The 23,600-nt window shown below is 37.9% G+C and overlaps 1 protein-coding gene across 2 annotated transcripts in view; it reads right to left on the reverse strand.

The window, feature by feature from the left end:
• The window catches only part of SMAP1 (small ArfGAP 1), an 84,451-nt gene that overhangs the window by 6,726 nt on the left and 54,125 nt on the right, over nucleotides 1-23,600 (reverse strand). For both annotated transcript variants that reach the window (XM_032443264.1, XM_015859089.2), the window contains 2 exons: nucleotides 11,359-11,443; nucleotides 5,322-5,452 (listed from right to left, as the gene is read on the reverse strand). In XM_032443264.1, coding sequence (XP_032299155.1) covers nucleotides 5,322-5,452; nucleotides 11,359-11,443 — 216 coding nt within the window. The remainder of the gene's footprint in view (nucleotides 1-5,321; nucleotides 5,453-11,358; nucleotides 11,444-23,600) is intronic.

Here is a 23,600-nt window from a genome sequence, read left to right on the forward strand (position 1 = left end):
CCCAGATGTCCTGGTGCCTGGGGTTGCTGCTCCCCAGGTGCAGGGCTTTGAACTTCCCCTTGTTAAACTCATTAGCCTGTTCTGGCTTCTGCAATACACAATGTGCATCTTTACACAAATGCGTAATGCAACTATACACAGTGTGCATCATGGCACAGTTATGGCAGTCTGGAGAAACTTCTTAATGCTTACAAATCTTTTGCATGTAGAAATAGTTCCAACAACAAACACTTTCTGCTCTTCACTCCCTCTGTCAAGCCTCTTTATCTGGACCATATCTTTAGGAAACAGAGATGAACGTGAAGGTCCTAGTTTGTACATTACAGCCAAGGAAGACAGTGCAATACATCTTAAAATGCGCAGATAGGGATATTACAGAAATCACTGTCGTGAAAGCTACCCAGGAAGAAGAGATGTCAGATTACTGCAGACTTCATTGTCTTCTCCAAAGCACTGCATTCTTTAAATGTAATACCTAAAAGCACAGGGAGAGTTACAACTGAATGTCTCCATATAGCTTGAAGCAATCTTTTTCATCAAGAATCTAGCATATAACAAAAGAAAGCACACTCTTGCCACTCAATACGAGAAAAATTGAGACTTGTATCAGAAGTTACAAGAATATAAAACTGAAAGAGGCCCCAGAACTGAAAAAAGGCCAACACCAAAGAGGAGAAATACAACCCTTGGGAGATGTCAAAACAATTAAAATCTCATGCATCAATGATGCCAGCAATATTCGAATTGCCACAACTTGAACATACATGAAAAGAAAGGGAACACAGGACCAGCATTAACCAACATTAAAGCACAATGAACTTATCCTAAACTATGAAGAAGTCCTCTTCAGCTTCTTCAAGAGGTAAGCCAGCAGCCACTGATACAAAAACAAATAGTTTAATACTTTACCAATCACTGAACCCCTTCTAAGATCCAGAATCTCAGCACTGACACCAAATTCTGAACAATTTGGTGAAGCAGGTCCAGGAGCAATACAGCACTGGGGAATTCCAACAACTGACTCCCAGACCTGAGCAGCTTCCATGTGTGCATACAGTCAGAAGGAAATACAGAAGACGGCTGTTCTGGATACCGAGTGCAAGCGTACAGTGACTACCTGAGTAAGAAGTTTCAATGTGACCCCTATGCCCAGCCTGCCACCAAATCCTGGCATTTGTCCACAGACTTCCCAGACACTCAGACTGTCTTAATGATGATAAACTGAGCAAATACAAGCAGACAAGTAATTAGGAAACAAGAACAATTACTATGATTAAGAGATAGATTTGATAAGCTTGGCGGTAACCAATTACAGTCAGGATGAACAAAGTCAATCCATGTCCCCTACATTCAGATGAACGAATAAACTTATATTTTACATACCTTAACATCAAAAAAAGGATAAAATAAACAAGAAGCTGCTATCAATAATTCAGTGGATCACACGAAAATAGGTCTACATAGGTCCCCAATAAGACCCCAGACAGATACCACTCAGAGCACAGCAAGCTTCTGAACGAATCATGTTTTTCCACAAAGACCGAAGGACTCGGAAACATTCTCATCACCACAGCTTGTTGAAAAGCTGAAGTTCATCTGCTGATCTGCAGCAGTCACGTAGGTACATACACCTCTGGGAAAAATGAGTATCTGAGAACAGAGAGTTATCTAAAACATATTACTGCTTTAAATGAAAGTTTGTCTTGAAACAGACGTGATAATATACAGCATCTGTACCAAAATGTATTTCTGTATTCCCTGAACCAATTCTCAGCTCCCAGTACAATGCAAAACATGCATACAAGAAAAAACCCACCACATATAAATACTCTGAAGTGTAATCTCAGTGGATTTTAGCATTCTGCCTTGGGAAAGCATCAGTGCTCCAGTGAATCAGTACTTTCTAACTACATACCTCACTGCTTCCCTTTTCTCCCCTTCCCTGCAAGTTTCAGCAAAGAATGAAGATCACATTTTTGCTGGAAGATACACCCATACAAAGTCTGAAACTAATATCTGTCCAAAACAATTTAGGATACTGCTTAATTACAGCTAAGAATCACAGACCTTTGTTTGGTTCCTATGCAATGTTTGGTAACAAAAAACACTGTACTAATATTGCAGTTTAGCTACGCTCACTTCAATTTTAAATGCGTATATTCTTGCTAATAGGCAAAATCCTAGAAAAAGCATGCAATCCCATTGCTCTTTACCAGTCCTTTACAAATGCAACATTTTATTAGTATCCTGCCATACAGAATAGGAAGAAGAAATAGTTAAAGTATTTTTGAAGACTGAAATAAAGACATCTGAAAGGAGAGCTAAAAATCAACAGAATGCTGAATGTTCAAGTCACCTTTGAGAATGAAAAATAAAGACTTCTGTTTTCTTTTAAAATCATGTATTGGCTGTGTCAACCGTCAAGATTCCTAAGGTTTTCGGACATCACTGCCTTTCAGTCTCATAATTAAACCTTCAAATAGTAAAGCTTTGTGCTTCACTGTGCCAAAAGAATTTGAATCCTAACCCAATACTAAACCCTATTTTGAAGGTTTAAGCTGAAAAAGAAAAGCAGTTCTGCGAGCAGTGAACAATTACCTGTTTTCTCTGCCAGTCTACTTGAGGAACAGCATCAAATTCCCTTCTCTTTTGACGTTCACAAACCTACTGTGTTTATAGAATCATAGTATTACCCAGGTTGGAAAAGGCCTTGAAGATCATCAAGTCCAACCACAGCCTAACCATAGTACCCTAACTCTAACATCCCTCTGCTAAATCATGTCCCTGAGCACCAAATCCAAACGACTGTTAAACACATCCAGGGATGGTGACTCAACCACCTCCCTGGGGAGCCTATTCCAGTACCTAACTACCCTTCCCGTAAAGAAGTGTTTCCTAACTTACCTCGGCGCAACTTGAGGCCATTTCCCCTCGTCCTGTCACTTGTCACCAGTGAGAAGAGACCTGCCCCTCTATCACTGTAAGCACCTTTCCCCACCTTATCCCCACTTTCCCATTTCCTTTCTCATAGAAAATAATTAAAGAACATGATCATATAACTTCTTTACTTCAGTAAGTTAAACAGAGTGAATCTTTAAAATCTCTCATTACCGAGTATGGTTACTAGTCTCTAGTATTTTCCTGACTCTCTTCTGAATCCCATCCAAGTTGTATCTGGATTATAAGGGAAAGATGCCGCAAACTACTCATACCACTGACAAATGAGAGGCACCATCAACTACTTTCCGAAAATAGTGCCCAGGCCAGGTACCACCATCCAGACCTACAAGGCCTTTTTGGATGTAAAAGGAATATTGACTTTGTTCCAGTTTGCAAAGCAACTTATTTAATCATCACCCCCTGCTACCTCCACTTCCCTGTCTCTAACCTGGGGAAATTATCTGTTTATATTACATATTCTTTGAGATTACTGATCTAAAAGGGAACATAACCAAGAATTAAATCTCGCATGATGCTGCATATTTGATAAGAGGTCTATTCACCTCTCTTGATTACGGCACTCAGAAAAAAGCAATTTAACAATAAAAATCTGGGCTGATTTGTTAACTGCAAGTAATGTTCAAGCTTTAGAGAACACAATCAAGGTGTTACCAAATACTGAGATTAATATTTTCCATTTTAATGCTTCCTAATATATTTACTCAGTGCTAAACCTGTTCTAGAAACTTGCATAACTACTAATACATACCATTCAGTTCACTGTAGTTATCCCACCATTTAATCCATGAGCAACCATTAGCATGCAGACAATCATGTCAACAAGTGAGTGGTTGGGTGGTGCTGAGCTGCTGGCCAGGTTAAACCACAGCACCTTTTTGATTCTCTGTACTCTACAGCTAAATCATGTGTTTAACCAGCAGGTCACACCACTCGCTCACAGAATCGAATCAAGAAAGCTGACATTCTGAAACCTCTCTGAAAAGACTGACTGGGCAACATGAACTGTACCCCCAAAGTCTTTTGTCCTGAACAGTACACTCAGAGAGAACCACTTTCAGTATCAGAAAGGCAGGAAAAAGTGAAAACCAGAAGTCAATCTTTTCTGCTATATGTGTTACTATCACTGGTCCGTTTATTACGGGGTTGAGTGGAAACGTCATGATTCTAGATTTCAATTTACCCAATCTACAACAAAATTGGATAAATTAAACAGTTCAGTGAAGCTGGAAATGGCTTACTGCTTTTCACATCTAGCTCTATAGGTGGATTTATCTAGATCAATTTTGACATAAGGCAGTAGAATAGTAGGACAACATGCACTTAGTGTTCTTTCTGGTACTTTGAACACAGACATCCACAAGAGCCAAGAAAATCCATACCAACAATTTCCTTTGCAATCTTAGCTAACACACTTGAACCACTCATTTCCCTCATCATTTAGAAGTGGCTGAAGGCACACCAGGAAGCTTGCCCTTACGTGTAGCTTTTATGTTTAAAAAGAAGTGTGATTTCAGTCCCTACCTAGCATTTTTCACAAAGCTGGTCCTCAGCAGCCAGTAGGTGAAGGGAGAGTAAAAGATAAAGAATAAAAACCGCAGTCAAATCTAGCAATAATGGCAATATGCCTTGAGTTGACCGCAGTGATAAATTGAACACTTGAAACAAAATTACGATATGCCAGCTGAATTAGAATTACTTTCCATCATCATTCCTTCAATTTTTTATATCAGAACTGCTGAATGAGGAAAAACCAGTATAGATCATAGGTCCCAAGCCATAAATTCAAGAATACATCAGGTCCTTCCTACTTCAACTGGGTGAGACAAAAAGCCTTCTGCAAGTGTAAACCTCTAATCTACCTAAGAGCTCCACAGCTGGGGGAAAGCGTCCCTCTAAGAAGCTGCTCTGAGGACTAAAGCCACTGCAATTGTGTTCTCATCTGTACCAGCCAAGTTCAGCATCAATACATTATTCTCTGAGGCTGAGAGCTGCCCTTCATAGCTACAGCAGGCCAGGCAATGGAGCCACTTTCTAACTGTCATTGCTCTACGAAAGGTAGTGGGCCACAATACAGGGTTATGATGCCTCTTCTTCGAGGAAGGTATGACATACAAGTTTCCAAGATGAAACAAAAGCCAGATCAGCCCCAGAAACAATATTAGTTTTTCTAAATATTCATTCTTGGTTTTGAGTAAGACGCTTGAGATTCCAAATTTCCAGTAGGTTTAAGAAAGAAGCATCTGCTGTATCATGCCCTAACTATGAGCGTTACAAAGCAATAATAATCATAGAAACATAGAATCATTTGGGTTGGAAGGGACCTCACATGTATTTACACAAAGATGTAACTAAACATTTACCTGAGCGGGAGGTACAGCAACTGCTGGTAAAGGATTAGAGATCATTGGGCCAAAGATATCCAGGTCATCATTCAATGCTGTGGCAGCGGCAGCAGTGCCTCCATTTGCAACTGATGTTTCAGCTGGACCATCTTGAAAAAACAACAGAATCACATTTAAAACGAACATTGGCAGGTATTTTTATGAGTAATAAATAATTAAAAAATAATTAAAGCTGACCACCACACTGCCACCACCCTCATATTCCATTTCTAATAAAAGATTGTTCTCATTATTCAAAGTTTCTGTAAATTTTTACTTACCTAGGATTCTAATTAAAGGATTTGATTATCATTTTTTTTAATCATGCAATCAAAAATGGGTAGCTCATTTCAAATATATCTGTCAAAAGCTTCCAACATACATTTACAGACTAACATACTAGTATATTCCAAGTTTAAAACAAAGAATACAGATCGCCAGCTGTTAACTTCAAAAAGCATCAGGGACTTTCAAAAACAGCTGATTAATATTAAAGAAAAAAACAGTCACTTCTTTCTTTTATTGAGCTATATAAGAACTTATTTTTCAGTGTTTGATGAAGACTTAATGAAAGGATCTGTTTCTAGAGCAGAGGTTGATCATTAACAGCCATGCATGAACATTCTAGTAATAACACATAAAACACTCATTACTACCACTGAGAACAGTCTGGGGTATAGACAGATGTGAGGTTTTTGTAACTAAAACATTCAGGAACTCTAATAGGGACAGAGAAGTGGTCTGATTAGTAAAGATCATGGCTGAGATGCAAAGTTTAATTAAAAGCAAATGATAAGAATCTTCCACCATTTATTTAAAGTAATACAATTCTATCCCTGAAACAAGCGCAGCATTCTTTTCTGTCTGGCAAAGAACAAACACAGAAGAACTTTTATTTATTAATTATTTCTTTAAGGAAAAAAACCACAGAAGAGTAAACATATTACTTAGAAGTAACATCTCCCTTTGCTCCTCTGCTTCTCTATTTAAGAACGCAACTGGCAGACTATAGCAAGATCTGTCATCTTGCATGTAGAATACTATCATTTTTCATTACTTTGCTCAGTCACGTGTAAACTCACTGCAGTTCCAGCAGCTGGAGACTGCCCTACCTGGTAGCCCAGGATACTGACAGGTTGGAACAAAAAAGAGCCTCACAGCACCGCCACCTCATCAGCCTGGAAATCACTTGACTAAGGAAACCATCACAGAAGATCTGACAGGACTTTCAGCTGTTAGCTCATACCAGAAGGTACTGCATTCTGAAACGATCGGTCCAAAACATTCCCACCCGAAGATGCCTTCTTATTTTAGCCTTCCACCACATTGTGATGGAAAGTGACCTCCCCCTCGCCCCCTTGAATGTAACTATTTATTCTAAAGATACAGGCTGCTACTACTATCAACTCGAAAAGTTAACACCAAAGTCATGAGTGTCGAAATCTGACAACATGGTACATACCAGAAGTTACCACCGTGAGTCTATACCTGTATTTTGTCTGAAGCTTGTGACAACAATTATACTGTAAGACAGACCAAGGAACTCCACAATGTCAAAATGGCCACAGGAACAGCTTCAAAATACTAGATGTCATATGCTGAAAGTAAAGGATGAACTGAACAATGACAGAAGGATTGAAGCAACTGTCCAGCTCTGCTTGACACTGGTGCAGCCTCATGTTGAGTACCATGTGCAGTGTTGGGTACCACAAGATAAGAATGTCATAAAACTATTACAGAGTGTTCAGAGGAGGATTACAAAGATGGTGAAGGCTCTAGAGGGAAAGGTGAATGAGAAGCAGCTGAGGTCCCTGGGTGTGCTCAGCCCACAGCAGAGGAGCTGAGGGGAGGCCTCATGGCAGCTGCAGCTCCTCATAGGGAGCTCTCTGTGACAGCGACAGGGCCCGAGAGAATGGCACAGGAATGGCATGGAGCTGTGTCATGGAAAGGTTAGGTGGGAATTAGTGAAATGTTCTTCACCAGATGGCTGTGGGCAAGGAACAGGCTGCCCAGGGCAGTGGGCACAGCCCCAAGCTAACAGAGTTTGAGGACTGTTTGGACAGTGCTCTCAGACATAGGGTTGAAATTCGACTCAGTGATCCTTACGGGCACCTTCTAACTGGGGATATTCTGTGATTCAATGATTTCAGTAGCTACATTAGTCAATTTAATTTCTGTGTCAGCATTTGACTTCTCTGGGAGTTTTTCAACAATACTGAAGAACAAGGTAATCTATGATTATGGGATATCTGTTTATACCTTAGCTATGAAGGTCTTTTCCTTCTCCTATTTCTGCTCTGATGACTGGAAGCCAGTGGACACCATATGTATAATCTGATCCATCATTCTGCCCCAAAAGAGTGCTTTAAGACGCATGCAAATAAACGCATTGTCAAGCAAGTAATGAGCTTCTGGTAGTTCAAAGCACTCTATTCATTTGAGGTCATCCTGCAGGCAGGCAGTTCCAAAAACATCTCCCAAAAGGTTGACTGCTTCAGATAAATTTAGGAATGAATAGTGCATAATTTTCATGCAAATGGATTGTCTGGAATTAATAATTTAATGCTTCCATTTTCTCAGGGAGTCGTATGTATTAAGAAAAGTCTTACATTCCAAAGTGGTTCAGTATCCCTCAATCTAAAAATGTTTATCAACTAAGACTTCAAATTTACACATAATGATTTAGTAAAACAAGCATTTCACATATGTAAAACATTCATGGTATTTTTCAAGCAGTTAATATGACGGTTATGAATTAACATTATGAAACCTAGGTTTTTGCTAGATCAGTCCGAAGCTGTTTAGGTATTATAGGTATATAGCCATACATATAATATAGGTATAGGTATTCCCTATAGAACAGAGCTATAGATATTCTCTAAGGGTAGTAGTTGACAATGTATATGCTTTCAACATTTTTAGTGTAAAATTCAGTAAAATAAGTATTTCTGTCTGCATTAGTGCAGAAATGAGACATCCTGAATGACTCTTTACAACACAGTTTTAGCTCTGCATGAATAATATTAATAGGAGATCCTGTCTTATTCCTTTCTCAAAATGCAACAGTTGGAATATTTAGCAAATCCTGAAACATTTTTTCCACCATGAAACTGGAAGATTCCAGAACAAGGTAAATCTCAGAATGTAGAACAAAACTTGTTTTCAGTCTTGTTTATTATTTGTATAAATATTAGTATAGTAATAAAAATGTGTGTATGCAGGCATACACAAACTCATTTCAGTGTAATAGCTTATGCGTTTATGGAGATCATGGATATTCTAAACTACGGTGCACCAGGCCATTGATCAGAACCTATTTCCTCTTTTCCTCAGAAAGCAAGCAAATCTATCTGCACCAAGTGATTGTGTATATTTTCACTTGGAGTGGATACACTGTATACCTACCTAAGCACGATCTTAATATATCAGCAATACTATATAATTCTCACTATCCTGCATAGATACAAATTTTTAAACAGTTTTTTAAAGCTATCTTTTCTTCATCAGTCTGACATAAGTGGAATCACCTAACTTGTAAGAGAAAACCCCAAGCTACTGAGCAGCACAGAGGATTAGCAGGATTAACAGTGTCGAGATGGAGAGAGTGCTGACAACCACTTAAATGCCAAAGAACTTTGGTTCACATGCTGTGACTTTCAAACAGAAAAAAGTTTCCTATAATACCCCTATTAAAAATTAATGTTATAAAATCCCATGCTACCAATTCTTGCATTAACATCCTCACATTCTCAGCAGTGCACTCTTTCTGTGTGGGGAAGATCCAACTAATTGTAGAGATCATTAAAAAACAGCAGTGTCAGTTTCAGCCTGCAGAAATAAACTGTGATTTCTTATGGCTTGGGAAGTGAGGGAAAAAACCGGGGGCTGCACAGTATGGACATCAGGTAACACCGCTGTTATTTAGTCCAGTTACAAGTGCTACTTGTTTTCTAAGGGTAAGTCTTGTTTCACAGTTTGTTTACATTCTGATGAAGTCAATATTAAAACCCAGAAGAAAGACATACACACAAAAGGTTGTGATAACTTCATATCCCCAAAAAGTTAACTTCGTACTCAAAGCCAGCACAGATATATTCTAAAGAAAACAAGAGGCTGGGCTGGTTAAAAAGCTAAAATTCTTGCAGCATGAATTGCGATCCATTAAAACTACCTCATTTGCTATTACAAATGACTCTGATCCACCCTTGTAAAAACTACCATTGTTCTCAATTTGCAGAAACAAAGTCCTGAGAATGAATTATTGTCATTAGAAATACATCCACTCAGCAAGAAGAATGAGCTATACCATCAAATCCATTCTAAAATTGTTTGATATGGCATATATACTGCATTGAAGTGATCTTTCCTTTAATACTATCTGAATCAACAAAGTAATAACAAGCAGCCTACTGTGAGAATTAATTACAAGATAACTCCAAATGAATTATGCAGGTCTGCTCTCATTAATCCATCTTGTTTGCAGCTCAGTGGATTCCAAGTGATGCCAGCTTATTACACTGCCTTTCAATTTGTTATTTAAAGTTCTCAACACTCCCTCCTCCAACATCATTTTTTGCTATGATTATAAACTTTGCCCTTTGTATATCCCACCGTGTTTATTTACACTGAAGAACCTCAAATGTTGAACACAATGATAATACTCTTTCTATTGTGCATTATGTTTTTACATAATCCAAATTCATTATCATACCATAAAATGGTATTTCCAAGATTCTTTTCAAATCGTAACTAACAAACTACAGAAGTCTGACAATCTCAGAACTACTTTCAAATTAAATTTGAATTCTTAATTAGGATGTCAGTCTGGTAAAGGAAAAAGAACTGGCCTTCCATGAAGCCTGAATTACTTCTTGTTTTTAACAGGTTCACCCATGATCTAACTTTTCCTGTTAATTAAGTTTTGCTTGCCTACAGTAACATATGACTTGAGATGAGATATGGACTGTGACACATACACAGCCAGTAAGAAAACAGTATTTTACAGCCATTCTGCATACAGAGGGAAAATAAATTGCATTCTGACTGACAGCACGAATTCTAAAACAGGGACGATACTTTTTGCTTTGCTGTAAAATTATTATCTTAAAATGAAAACAAAACAAAACAAATCATTTTCATACAAATTCCACTTGTTACTACAGGCTAGAAAAGTACATTTAAATGACTTATCTGCCTCCTCCAATGCGCTGTCAATACTATGGCAAAATCTAGAATAACTAGTGTATCAATAAGCACTGAACATTTTAATATGCACTTCTAATATGTGGAGAAACTTCCTAACATTACACAATAAAAGGGATTAAAAATAGTTATTGCCATATTTTGTTTTCCTATCATTTGTTTCCATCCAGTGGGCAAACACACTTGCACATTATACAAACATAACCTTCAGCAAGCAAAGAAAAAGTATAAAAACACTCTCGTATGGGCAGATGGTGCAGATGAAATGATTAGAGTCCAGAACAGTTTATTTACACAACAAATAGATGGTTACCTGCCAGACAGGAAAACAAAATGTGCAGAAGGTACAACCGAATGACTGTCACAGTCAGTTCACAAGACTGCAGTACTCAGTGCATTGTTTTACTAGATATTGGTTAGCTACAGTCAGACCCTTTGTTTTTCTTTTAACTAAGATAGAGATTTTATCATGTAAGGCATTTTAGAGAAATACAATTCAGATTACCTCTGCATTTCAACTATAAAACATGCCAGTACCATAAACATTGAAATATCACAATCCACAAGCCCTTTGAAGATCACTTTGATAACTTCCTCTTCCCACAGGAGCTCATTACTCTCCCTAGCAAAACGCAAGTATTGATATACACAGATCCCCATGGCATTTTCCTTTGTAGTTTCAAATTCATAGACTCGGTTTCCAAATCCAGCTAACAATATCAGTAAAACACAGAGAAAATGGAAACATATTTATTAAAATTTAAAATTATGTGTACACATTCCACTGAAAAACAGGTAATTATTTATTGCTTACCAAGCCCTAGCAGGTCAATGGTGGGTTCTGATGCCTTTTTTGGACTTCCTTTGGCTTCTAATTGCTGATCCTCTTTCTTCTGAGGCTAAAGAGGGGGAAAAAAAAATCAGTTAATTTTTTTGAATAGGGTGTGATGCTTAAAAAATTCCCATTAAGGATGCTATGCCAATACCAGAAATAAAAGCTTTTCCCTGTATTTGCTTATAGTAATGAATTTGATTTGTAACGAGACAAATCGCACTTGTGATCATAAAGGACGAGGCATATTACTGTAAAACATAATCCTTATTCCTTTGCTGATATGTAATCAATTTTTAAATAAGAGCTGTAGAATAAATTTAAATCTTATGCTGAAGCACTGCTTATCATGCACCAGGCAGAAATCTGTCTGTAATCTGATTGAGTAGCTTCAGCCTCCAAACTATAGTGTTTCTGCAGCACTAAAAAGGTTCAGGGTCTCAAAGCTTGCACTAAAAAAAGAGCAGCAGACTAGTGACAACTTTTTACCCTTCTCAAAAACAGCACCAGCAGAACGTACAGACTTTGTAGATGCCAAGCACAGAAGTACAATCTGTTTTTTTGGTCTTTCTTTCTAAGCCTGTAGGCAAGTGGCACTGACATGGAATCTGATTATGACAATGACTTCGTAAATCTATTTATAGTTCATGTCACACCAATATCTGCCTGATCATCCTAACTCATCCAAACATCACTTTTTAAAACAAACTGTTTACAGCACTGACATGGCAAACATATCCTCTTGTGCACATCTGACATGCATTTACTTCACAAAATCACTGACAGGTGAAGCGGACTGGTTGACCAGGAGTACCCACTTTACTCCCACCATTTTCATTCCTACAGCCTGGCTTTGACAGTCCCTGAGGTTGCTCTAGTCATTAAATCACAGAATCACAGAATGACCCGGGTTGGAAGGGACCTCAAGGATCATGTAATTCCAACCCCCAATCTTAGTATTAAGATAATTTTTACAGTTACATAACATGTTTCAGCATGTATGAAGTTATTTATTAATCCCTTACTTTCTTCTATTGCAAACTCAGGATAGAGTCTTGAACTCGGTGTTTGCAAAGAGCACTGACAAAACTCAGGAGTACTCAAAGATGGCTCTAGTGAACAGCTTAATTTACCAACCCCTCTCTTAGATGAGAAAGCATCCACTGATGTCCTCCAGAAAATATCTGTAATGAAACAAACTCCATTTCTGCAGTGACAGGGAACCTGAACACTCAAACTCATCTTTGTTCATCTTTTAGAGACATTTCCTTGCAAAAAATCCTTCTGTTGACTCTATGTACTTTGCTCAAGAATAAATGGGAAACTGCTGCTGGAAAAATATTCCGCGGCTTCTCTGATTCTAAAGTGTCTTACAAGTACCATGTCTGAACACATTATTTAAAGAATAGCAAACACTTTGAATATTGGAGGTAAATATTATTTGGTATGAGAAAAAAAAGCATAAGTCTGAAAGTAAACTTTTGCACATCAGTGATTTTTAAGAACTGATCATTCAAAACAAGGTTTTCTGCAGCTGAACGTATGTCTGAACAGATACCTAAGAACTTAGATTACTGTCACTAATATTAATCAGATAACAGAAAACTTTAGAATAGAATTCAACATGGAAATTCATCCACTTGGTTCTCCTCCAACTCCGTACCAAACACCATGGATCACCGAGGATGTAAAAAGAAGCGTTTCTGACTTTTTTGCCTGAATTCATAAGACTGATTTTTTTCTTTGAACAGTTTAACAATTCTGAGTACAGAACAACAACTTCTTTAAACTGAAAAGCAAAACTGTTTGAATTACACTAAATGTGTAAGTTTTCATTACTCCAGATATGCGTTATCAGAACGCGTAAGTTTGTAATAAATTAAAGCTTAATAGGGTTGGTTTAGAGGGCAAACTTCTCACAGAAAACAAATCAGCTTTGCATACATTAGTAAATCTGAACAGATGGTGTTCAAATAGCAGTTTCCTTTGTTCAGTACGTATCATTGTAGCAAAATAATCTTTTAATAAATCTAAATATAAAAATACAGTAATAATCATGTACTTGAGTCTTCTACTTTGTTAAATGAACTTTCTCAACCATCATTAATTGTATATTTAGAGTCTGGTAAGACAATGAAGGTACGATGTACAGAAAACATGTAAGATTCTCTAAGGTACCCTTTCCCAATATTGTTCTATTTCTTGATCAGCAATTTCTTTCTTATTTTACCCCCTCACCAATATCTAAAGAATAGGTTTCCAGATTACTTCATAGCTACTTACACCAGCAGACTGCTAAATTATAGTCACAGTTGTTAATACTGCAAGTATTTACTGTTATTTCTTCGAGGGAAATTCTCAAAGCATCATTAAGTTTCTCCTTTATATACAGCCAGTTTTCACCAAGACTAACCTTCAGTCTGAAAAGAATAACACCCCTATCCATCACCTTACATTTTATCAATACTCACCAGCAATACTTAGCGGCAATCTCGAATACTAAAAACATTTCACCTGAACACTCTCCAATTCTTAATTGTAGCAGTGATACTACATTGCTTCCTCCTCTTCCCACCCTCCACTCCCTGACCACAACAAATGCCAGCTGCTGGAGTATCCTGTTCTCCAGTTTGAGGGTGTTATGGTTTTTTTTGAGCTGCTGACTGTACTGAAGTCCACTTGAAGAAGGTACAATGAAAAGCAATACCTTACTAATGTGTTCTATAACAGAGATCATGGCATATTTCTGGGGCTGAAGCAGAAGACCTGCATAGGTCCCTTCCAACCTATATAATTCTGGCACAGACAGGCATAGAAACTTCCAGAAAAGAACAACCACATCCAAGCCATTTGAAATTTTTATTCCAAATCCTCAAGAGAAACATGACGTTTAATTTCTGTTTAGTAGCTTTGTTCCAACAGGACTCACACATGACTAAGCTTTATGTAGAGTGCTCTTCAGAGATGTTGAAGCTAAATAGTGCTCACAGTGAGCACAGGAGCATGCAGTGGGTAAAAAACCAACAACAACAACACAACACAACAAGGCAGTGACATTTTGTTAACTTACTGTTTAATTTAGTGCTTTACCTAAAAATTACTGTATTTTGCAGCAGAGTAACGTACTCTGACAAAAATCTGCTTGTGATTTCTGCTACACTAAGATTCCTTTTGGTTTCTGTCCTAAGAAAAATGGAGCCCATTTTAGAGAGGGCTACAAAAATCCCACTGAAGTTATCACTTCTTCAACCAGGTACTGCATCCCTTTATACAACTCTTCAGATTGAAAAATCTTGGAACTTCTTGTAAGTACTTTCAGTAATAAAGCAAACTTCTTAAGCAGAGAAGCAGGAAAATACTTCCTCATTACCAAGCCCCAGAATGGATATCACTGTTTTGTGTGATTGCACAGATAATACCTAGTTGAAACACAATAGCTTACAATTGCTTTTTTCCCCACCAACACTGTCCCTTTAAACTTTTACTTAAGTACTTAAGGGGGAGCTCATCCGTGTCCATAAATACCTGAAGGAAGGGTGCACAGAAGACAGGGTCTGACTGTTCAGTGGTGCCCACTGCAAGGCCAGGATCCAATGAACACAAACAGGAGCACAGGAGGTTCCCTCTGAACAGCAGGTGCAATTCTGTGTTGTGTGGGTGATGGAGTATTAGCACAGGTTGCCTAGAAAAGCTGTGGAGTCTCATAGCTTGGAGACAGTGAAAACTATTTGGAGTGACTCCTGAACCAGCGGGCTGAGCAAGATGACCTCTAGAGGTCCCTTTCAACCTCAACCATTCCGTGATTCTGCCAGATGATACAGCACATACAAGTTGTTATCTGTTAGCATTCCTTCATCAGATATTTTCAGTAAGGCTAAAGAACTTCCATACTTCCAGGTGCCCTAACAATGTTTTACATTTTCAGGGGAAGGGGCTGAAGCAGTCTTCTGTTGCGGACTGTGGGCACAATGCAGTTCCAGCACCAAACACTGAGTAATTTCTAAGATGCTCTTCTATCTTGACTGGTGTAACACCAAATGCATGGAAATCACTGTTAAGGATTGCTTTATAGCCTATTCTTGAAGCTCTGAGAGATAATTTTAGTAACAGCTCTGAAGACTGCTTCAGAAGTAAAAGCACCTACTGCAGAAACATTATGTGATGTTCATATTCCATGTGTCAGAGAAAACTGGGGAAAACAAGGTTCTACTGCTGCAAAGGCTACAGTTATGAGCATCCCATGAGGCACGGCAGTGTGTATGGGTCGGCATGGAAAGGCGCATACTTAACAGGAGCTGAGTAACAATGGACTAAGAGTAGCTTTTTTTCCCCCACTGTCTGAATAGAATTTCCCTATATTATTCTTCTAAAAAGACTACGTGTGTTATGTGAGACTAATACAAATGCTACTCCTTCATAAAATATCTGAGTAGAAAGCACACTAATTGCCAGAACCTTAGATAATCGCAAGACCCACAGAGCCTGCATTTTATTAAAGTAAGACAAACAAACTTGTGTAATTAAAATTGATAAAGTTGCTGTCATGGAAACAATTCCCTCTTCAAGTTTCTGCTCTAGTTCAATTTTCTATTTACTATCCAGTGATATCCCACTGAATCCTAATTTTAAACCCCATTGGAGCTCCACAATACAATAAAATATACTGTGACAACATAACACTAAAACTTTATCCATAAGTGGTACTTAGGTAATAAGATATATCACAGTATTTAAAGAGAAGACATTTAAAAGTAGGAACTCCTTCTAACTTTACCTCTAACAAATGAAATGAACAGGTCAGAAAGTATCTTCTTTACAGGAAGAAACATCTCTTTCCTAGTTACGTGAAATGGAAATACAGAAATCACAGAATCGTAGGGGTTGGAAGGGACCTCCAGAGATCATCGAGTCCAACCCCCCTGCCAAAGCAGGTTCCCTACACCAGGACCCAAATGATTATATGAATTTTCATTTCCTCACACCTTTACTGGAAGTCAATTGTTATGAATTCAACACACGGAGCATTGAATGCTGACAATCTGTACATACCTCTACATTACAACTTGGTCAACATTAACATTTTATGCCAGGAAGCCATCCAAACAGAATTCTTGCCATAACTGCTGTAAAGAGCAATCAACTGTGGATAAGATCGGGCCATCTGTAATATATTACACTCTTTAAGTGACTGCATAAGTCTGCTTAAGTAGTTTTATGTAATGTAATTTTTCTAAAGACCCACACTGAGTTTATGTTTTCATTATGATGGGTGCACTCACCGGTCTGCTTCTAATATATAGAGATAGCAGATATTACACAGTCAAAACCACTTACTGATCTTGCTCACTTCCCAACATCTCATGGTTAAGATAATACTTCAAATTTGAATACAAGGCAAACTTTTGAATTTTATTTCATTTAAATTCTGACTACATTCTTCCAGGATTAAGACAACATGATTCTAGAAAAACAATTTCTGTGTTTTCACAAGATGAGAAAGTTTACCATTGCGTCATGAAAGATTAACAAGCTACATTTAATGCTGCACTCTTGTTTTCTTTCTTGTTCTTGTTTATTTACTCATCGTGTGAGATAATAAAAGTGATCTGAGACTTAATTTGAAAAACAGGATTTGTAAGAATACTGGTTTAGACCAGTCAAAAATAAAACTTCTATTTGCCCCTACTAGAAAAAAAAATAACAGTGTTCAATATTACCATTTATTGAACTCTCACAATTAATTGCTCTAGATATAACACCATTCCAATGGTGCTCAATCCTTTTATCCCCCAGCTTGTATTGGTAGTGGATGTTGCCACATCCAAGGTGCAAGACCTTGCACTTGGATTTGTTGAACCTCATGAATTTCTCCAATCTTTTTTCCCCTATTTTGCTCATCCACCACATGATGTCCTGTTTTTGAATTTCACCCCATCAGCACAGGTAATAACTACCTAATCTTCCCTGTCTTTTGCATAGTATAGACTATAGCAGACACAAGGAGCAATTTGGTCACATAAATCACCTGCTTATGGAACTTATCCTACAAGTCACAGTGAATTCTCAAGTTCCATTCTCCCATGGAAGCTCAGTATCCACAAAAGCCTTACATCTCTGAATCATAGCAATACAATTTTGCAGCAGGCTCATCCATAAGTCCACTCCTTCTCCCAGGAATGGGTAGCCATGCTTTCTTCCAGAGTCTTACAAAGCAAGCCTGCAATAACTGAAGCATAAGTGTGCTTTCTGTAGAGAGTCCAGTGTCCCAGTCAGGCATTTCATCAGATTTTGTTCAGCCAGCTATTTCTGAAGATAACCGCAGAATGAATAATTCATTGTCTCATCAGAGAAAAGAGAAATAATGAAAGCATTGCCAAGTCAGTCCTCTTCCTTCCTCTGCACAAAGATTACGGAACAGCGCCTATGATGTTGTCTACAAGGGATACAGTTATCTCATGGGCAAGACAAGAAGGAAGGTCAAGGCCACCATGACTGACAGTCACACATCTACTAAATTAACATGCATAACAGGATACTATGAGGTCTGTTGGCTGGTGTTATCCATGCCACCTTCCCACAAAAACCAGCTTGTGCATCTCTGCCTCTCAGCACAGTGCCCACAAACACTTGGCTGCAAGATGTAGAAGACAAGTAGAGGAATGGGAAATGGTAAGCTGGATATACAGACAATGTGAGGCCCTCCTGTATTAGTTAAACTCTGAGGAAAAAAAAAAACACTTTATTATTCAGATCTAGCAGCAATTCCATAATCTCCAGTTATACCCATTCTCTCCTTTTTAATCATTATTGTAATAACACAGGAAATTAATCCAAGCTTGTGAAGTGATTTAAGAACACTACCCATATGTTACAGTCCTTTCAGAACATTTTCAAATATGATCATGTACTCCAGAGTGTATAGGCCAGTCTGAGCTTTGCATTTATAAGACACTTGTTTGTACCTTCCCATCCACCAGATAACCCTCCTCTGACAGAGGCAGCTGGGGACATTTTGCACAGGAAATGAGAATAATGAAACAAGCTTGTTTGCTAAAGGTAGGTTCAGAAGTGTCAGTATGCTGAGAACATACTGTGGTTATTTTTCATTATAAATGAGTGACTCTGGGACAAAAGAATAATGCTCACTAATTCAAGTGCCAATTTTCTGCTTCTCTAACTTTATGTCAATGATCTGTGCATGTACAAACTATGGGTTTAACAATTCTGGAAGGCAAAGGACATCCAACAGAAATGTAAAGTAAAATACTTCAAAAAAAAAACAGAACTGCTAATTCACTACCATAAGACATTCATACAAATAATTTAGGAGATTTCAGCTGCAGCATTTACAATTAATACTGGGGTTGGACTCTTAAGGCCCCTTTCAACCCATGCAATTCTGTGATTCTGTTCACCTTATCCCTTTTGCATTAGCTGTGAATTAGTAGGAGTAGCAGCATACATAGTGCAAGACATAAGCCACACAACTAGTAGCTCTCAAGTAGAACTTTTCAAGTAGGAGCATTTGTCCAAGTTACTACCATGAATCTCTCTCCTACTGTGAAGCAATCGATCACTGTCAAAGATCTGTTCCATCAGCTGTCCAATCCAGCTATCTGCTCCTATTTTCATACTGAAATACTATACAGAAAAAATGCCCCTCTGAACATTTTCCTCAATTTCATACTTCAATGAAAAATTCACATGAATCTATAATTCAGTCTGTTTCACACACATCAGACCTACTCGAGCATTTATTTCTATACTCTACCGTAGCTCCAAGAAGCTTTATAAAAGCTAGAAGATCCATCAAATAATGTAGTGAGAATCATTCCTAACCTACTTAAAAGCAATTTCCAGTTTACTCACTAGAGCTTACAGATGCTTCTGTGCTTACTGAACAGAAGTCCTTCTCTGCTCTTTATTAGGTAGGGACTTCATGCGTTGTGCATAAAGTAATTGGATTCCTTCCCTCTTCATTACCTGCTTGCAATAAAACTTTTGAGGGCAGCATAAACACTGGAGAATTCCCATATGAGAAATTAATGTTAGTCATTTACTATAAGATTGCAGTAGGTCCATAGATATGATTTTTCCTGACAGCTTATATACTTTTATTACATAAGTTAGTTTAGCCAGTATCTATTTAAAGCACTATTCACAGGTGTTCTAGAATTTTTAAAGAACATTTTACAGCTTCAGGACCTGACAGGTAAATAAATTAAAACTAATTCTTCCATAGTAGTAAATTTGATTCAAGTTAAAGATAAAATGTGTTGTTCTGCTCACCCTCCTGCAAGATATTAACACTCTCCTCAAGCTTTTAACTAAATGTAAAGAAACTCAGTAAAGAGACTGAGTCTTTAAAACTCAGGATACTTTCAGCAAACGATGAACTTCCATTTCACCTAAGTTGCAAGAAGAACCAGAAAAGTAGCACACTGTATTGAACCACAAAATACCCAATAGTTACAGCACTGTTGGGTATTTTGTTGTACCCATTACAGTATCTCAGCATGCAAAACCTGATGCATTTCTAATCAAGATGAAAAACACTCCACGTCAGCAACAACAGAAAAGCTGCAACTCTTACTGGAACTAGAATTCCCTCAAACAAACACCTCACTCCAGGGGGAACATTTAAATTTGTTATTTAAAAGTCTACTGCAATTACCCTAATGAATCACTGCCTGACACTGCACCGCTCACACTGGTGTACACAAATTAAATTAGGCCATTTATACCAAACAAACAAAAAATATAGAATCAGGTTTATTTATTTATAGGAATCTGTACACAAAGGCTGTTTAGTTCAAACATTTCTAAAGGAAAACATTTTTAAGTTCTCCTCAGTCTAAGCTTTAACTACCTAAGTATATGGATTTCATTAAATGTTCACAGTTAATGCAAAGCACTTGCCCTGGTTCTGGCCAAGGCAGTTTTCTCCCTAGTTGCTGATATGGTGCTGTGTCTTGGATTTTTGATGAAAACACTGTTAGCAACACCAATTTTCAGTGTAAGCACTGCTCTGCAACAACTAAGTCAGGTATGTTTCAGGTTCTCGTGCTGTCCTGTCATCAAGGAGCTGGGTGAGCACAAAGAGCTGGGAGGGGACAGAACCAGGGCAGCTGACCCAAATGAACCAAAGGGATATCTCACTCCATATACAAATATACAATAGCATCTGAAATAAGGTGATGAGTTCTTTCTCCTAAAAGTTTGGCACTTACAGTCTTCTGGTGCTTTCCTTCACGTTCACTAGGTAATGGTCACAATAAGAAGCAGGAAGCTGGAGCTGAGCTAGAGATGACAAAACTGCTGAGAAGGACAGGCCTGCAGCCTGCATGCAAAGGTGACAAAATTTGTTGCAGATTCTGGAGGTAAGGATTTGAGCAGAGCTTGCTGCAGCTGAGAATTGTTAAAATGACTGCATTTGAATCTAGAAGCAAGGACCCAGTTACAAGGACACAAAAAGCACAGGGAAAAGCTGTTTATCAACCCTTTTCCTATTCTATCTTATCTGGTCCTGAAAATTGATCAGATAAAACCAAAGTATTCTACTTCCATTCCAATAAAGCTTGTTTTTGAAGTCTTAGAGAAGTCATTTTAGAGGAGAAAATCTAGACATTTCAATCTTAAAGCTGTGGCTCATGCAGCATCCCACTACAATGCAGCTCAGTTTGCAAGCTGAAAAATGCAATACACGTGGTTTCTATTTCTGCAAAGTTGTCTGAAACGTCTTCAGTTTTAGAATCACATAAGCTGAGTTCATAAAACAAGAATAAGTATTTCTCCTATGCTTACACTGACCTAATTAGCCAGGACAATATTACAGTAATACAGTTACATTAGCTCCAGTTCCTTAGCTCATTTACAGCCAGGTGGTACAGCATTATGTTTTGAAAATGGATCCTGAAAAGGATAATAACAAGAGCCCACACCCACAGGTATTTACCATCTCAGAGCACAGATCTTTCCAGATGCTGGTATCCTACTCATTGGCTAATTCAACTCAAAACATGCTAGCTGTTACACACATGTGAGCGCACTGTGGGTACCTCCAGTGGCTGGTCACAGATGCGCTGCCTTTGCAGTAAGTGGCTTCTAGATGCTGATTTCTCCATCTGCTGACCCACAGGCTCCTCTGACCTGAGTTCTCCCAATGACTGGCACAAACCTCTTACCCTACTTGTCTGATACTTTGTTATGTACCTACCCTGTATGCTGACAATTTAAATACATAAGACAAAATCTACATGTTATCTTGAGCAGAATTAATCACATAATCACATTAATACACAGTGCAAAACACATTATTTGCCTAGCAGACAAGCCTGCAGTAACATATTCTGACACAAACTACAAAATCCTCAAGCTGAGAAATGCATTTGCTGAACAATGAGATGCAGGGATTTATTTTGCAACAGTACAGTGACAACCAGCATGGGACCAACTGCAGAATGGTCCCATTTTGTAGCTGCAGGTGCCAATTTTATAAAGGCAAAATTTCAGGTAAGACAAAAAAAATTATCCAGCTATAATCGTTTTGTTATCAGAGATGGAAGGCAACTGATTGCAGATGGGTTAACAGCGCTGATTGACGTACAAGGAATTCAGCATTAAATAGGCATTCTGCATCTGAACAGCTAGTTAATGAGTGACTTTACTTTATACTGCGATTCTTGCAAAATTTCCTGAAGTGAGAAACTTGTCCATTTCCTTCAAATTGCATTAAAAACTCCTGCCTCTGCCTTGCCCTGCTTATTTCTCTGCCAAAGTTAGAGTGGCATCTCCCAAATACCTTTGAATGAAGACTGTGAAAACATAATTAGGTAATAGCATTGACATCAGAACAGCAAGGATTTTTATGCGTTGTTCTACTGCCATGAGCAACTACCAAAACACAATGAATTCAACATTCTAAGTACTCTAATTCTTCTAATAAAAAGACACAGAATCAACATCTATGTCAGCTAAATGGTAAGACACAGAAAATGTCATGACGGTGTGAACTTGAAGCTATTAAATATTCTCTCTTTTTTTTTTTTTTTTAAAAGAAATTACTAAGTACTTAAACTAATATTGGAGGTTTTACAATTGCCTGTACCATCTAAGGGTGGTCAGGCACTGGAATGCACTGCCCAGGGAGGTGGTGGAGTCATCGACCATGGGAGTGTTCAAGAAACATTTGGATGTTGTGCTGTTGGATATGATTTAGCTGGGAAGTATCGGTAATGGTTGGACTGGATGATCTTTTAGGTCTTTTCCAACCTTGATAATTCTGTGATTCTGTGAAATTATTTTTCATGAAAAATGAAGTTACCATCTTTACTCTTAAGTACCATTTGCATATCTGACAGCTCTTGCTGCTATCCAGCTGCTATATCTTGATGCTCACCCACTGAAGTGCAGTACCTCTCCTGAGGGGTTTAAACATGTTCTAGCCTAACCACAGTAAAATGAATGGGAACACACAAAGACCCCTGACTGCTTTGCTCCTGATCCAACACTTGTAATTATGTTAGGAAAACAAAGCATATTATTCAAAATGTGATAAGGTTATTATTTTGAGTAATGCTATTTAAAGTTCTTGCTTCTGTTCTCAACTTCGTATCTGTATCCTTCTTCATATTCAACTCCATATGTCAGTACCACTTCTGTAATGATTTCATACCATTTTGTTCTTGCACATTTCACTGACTGTGCGCAATCTAACCAGAGCTGTAATTTTTATTAAATGTTTTATATGAGACTTTATACATGCTCTTTCAATCACATGTGCTCCCATGGTTTCAAAGGCCTCAAAATGCTTAAGTCTTGGTCATGTAGGTGTTTTTAATAGTGTCCATCTGTGAATAAGGCTGATTTAGTTCAAAACAATTTAAATGCACCCACTTTCCATTTTATTAAATATGTGCCTGCTTATAGTTGTAGGAGTCAAATCATACAGACTAAAGGCAGAACTAACATACCTCAGTACTGATTTTAACATTTTACAATGAGGCATAAAAATGAAAGCTACAGCATAACTTACTCTGACAACTCTGCAGGAGTTGCCTTCCCAATTTTCTTAAATTCATATGGGAAAAAAGCTGATTCTTATCAGATGTAAGCAGGAGAAATCCGGAAATACCATTTATTAGTAGGTATTACTGACTCAAAAACCAGGTCTGATTTACTATTTGACTCTGTACAGAGGAAGAAGATAAGTGAGGATCATGTAA

The sequence above is a fragment of the Coturnix japonica genome, chromosome 3 (genome assembly GCF_001577835.2).
Source record: "Coturnix japonica isolate 7356 chromosome 3, Coturnix japonica 2.1, whole genome shotgun sequence".
In the NCBI taxonomy this organism is placed as follows: domain Eukaryota; kingdom Metazoa; phylum Chordata; class Aves; order Galliformes; family Phasianidae; genus Coturnix; species Coturnix japonica.